The sequence below is a fragment of the Humulus lupulus genome, chromosome 1, assembly GCF_963169125.1.
Source record: "Humulus lupulus chromosome 1, drHumLupu1.1, whole genome shotgun sequence".
Lineage (NCBI taxonomy): Eukaryota > Viridiplantae > Streptophyta > Magnoliopsida > Rosales > Cannabaceae > Humulus > Humulus lupulus.
The window spans coordinates 281,430,402-281,432,329 of NC_084793.1; the positions used below are offsets into that span (position 1 = coordinate 281,430,402).

Consider the following 1,928-nt stretch of genomic DNA (forward strand, 5'->3'; position numbering starts at 1 on the left):
CCCACTAATAATACGACCAGACTGAAAACAAGAAGCTCTAGCAAGTGAATCAGCGACTTTGTTCGTAGATTGTTTAACAAACATAACAGAAACATCACATAGACCAAACAGAATGGACCTAGAATCTTTGATCAACATACCAAAAAGAGAAAGCATCTCAATAGTACTTCGTATTGCATGCACAACATTAATGCAATCTGAATCTACTATCACCTTTCTCCAGTTGTCTCTTAATCCAACTCAGAGCCTATTTTAGCCCTATAGCTTCAGCCTCTGCAGGCCTCAGATGGCCCTCCCTACACTTTACCATAGCCTCTATCAAATGACCCTCGTGATTCTGAGCCACCATACTAAACCCATAACGACCCTTACCCTCAAAAATAGTTGTGTCCACATTTATCTTAATCGTACCTTCCTCTGGTTTGGTCCAACGCTCCCTACCTTCTCCAGCCAAATGATTAGACTGAGAAGGGTCGAAGTGGTTTTCTTGAGCGGGTACCCATTGATTAAGACTAGATTTTGCAAATACTACTACTTTTGCAGTTGTTGAGTGCTTCTGATTCCATACAACCTCATTCATGTTTCTCCACGGGGCCCAGCAAATCAATCTAACCTCTTCGGCTATATGTTTTGACTCATGCTCAAAAATAGATTGCAACTCAGGAGCAAATACGATCTCAGCTCCTTGTTGTGCCTCCATCCTCACACTTCCCCAACATCTCTAAGCAAAAGAACAATCCACCAAGCTATGCATTACAGTCTCAAGGGCCCGTTTACATAATGGACAAGTCACTTCCACCTCCATGTGTTTCAATCGCAACTGAACTTTTGTTGGTAGGCATACAGTGGACGTTCTCCAAAGAATTTTTTTTGCCTTAGGAGGTATCTTTAATTGCCATAATTTTTGCCAAAAACCAGAGTTGTCTGTTGCTGCCATCTCCTTTACAGTTCTTGTAAGAAATTATAAGCACTCTTGATAGAATACTACCCTGAAATTTCCTTACTCCAATACCAATGACCTCTATCCGAAAAACTAGTCAAAGGAATTGATAACTCAATTTTAGTGTTGTTTTAGGAAGTGTTTTTGTGGTAATTTTGAGTCTTTTTGTTTGTTTTGTTCAAGATTACGATTGTCTTTATCTTTGTTGTAGGTTGGAGCTATGACTTATGCACTAAATGCGAAAACAAGAAATGGTAGAAAAAGGGAGCTTTTGGTGGTTGTTCGAGTTAAATTGGCATTAAGGAGGAGTTAGAAGAAGTTTTTGATGAAGTTGATGAAGGAAGGATTTAAAATGGTCAAATTCTGAAGAAGAAAAATAGAATTAGAGTCGCGGCATGGGCTTAAAGGTCGCGGCTCTAGCAAAGTCAGAAACTACTCAAATGTGGCATGAATTAATGTTGCAACATGCCCTTAAGGGCCGCAACATGATGAGTGGCAGAGAGCAAAGGAAAAACCGGGTACTAACACGGGTCACAACATGGACGCATAAGGGCCGCGATGCTTGAAGACGGAGGCACAAACCTCCTTCGCATTTTGAAGACACGAGCCGCGACATGAGAAGACCAATGCTGCAGCACGCCTCCCTGAAGAGAAAAAAAAATGCTATTTAGGTTTAAAACATTAGAGGTCAAGGGAATTAGGATTTTAATTGCGAATTTTAGAGAGTTCTTGATAGCTAAGCTTATTTTCTGCATTTTTCTTCTTTAATTTCTTTTCAAGGTTTGGATGTTAAAGATGATAACATTTATTTTTATGGTGTTAGCTTTATTTGCCATGAACTAAACATTTTTCTCTAGGGTTTAGTGTAGTCACTTTGGAACTTGTTAATTTTCTATTAAGTGCAATTTTATTCTTCTTCTTCTTCTATTCTTAATCTCTACTGGTTTGTGTTTAATGCTTACAATTTATTGGACATTTATTGTATGAT

General features: G+C 38.8%; 1 protein-coding gene across 1 annotated transcript; it reads right to left on the minus strand.

Annotated features, from left to right (window-relative positions):
• Positions 1-247: 247 nt before the first annotated feature.
• On the minus strand, positions 248-700 carry LOC133778066 (uncharacterized). Its single transcript, XM_062217892.1, has one exon. It carries the CDS (start codon positions 698-700, stop codon positions 248-250), a length of 453 nt encoding a protein of 150 aa, XP_062073876.1.
• Positions 701-1,928: the final 1,228 nt, after the last annotated feature.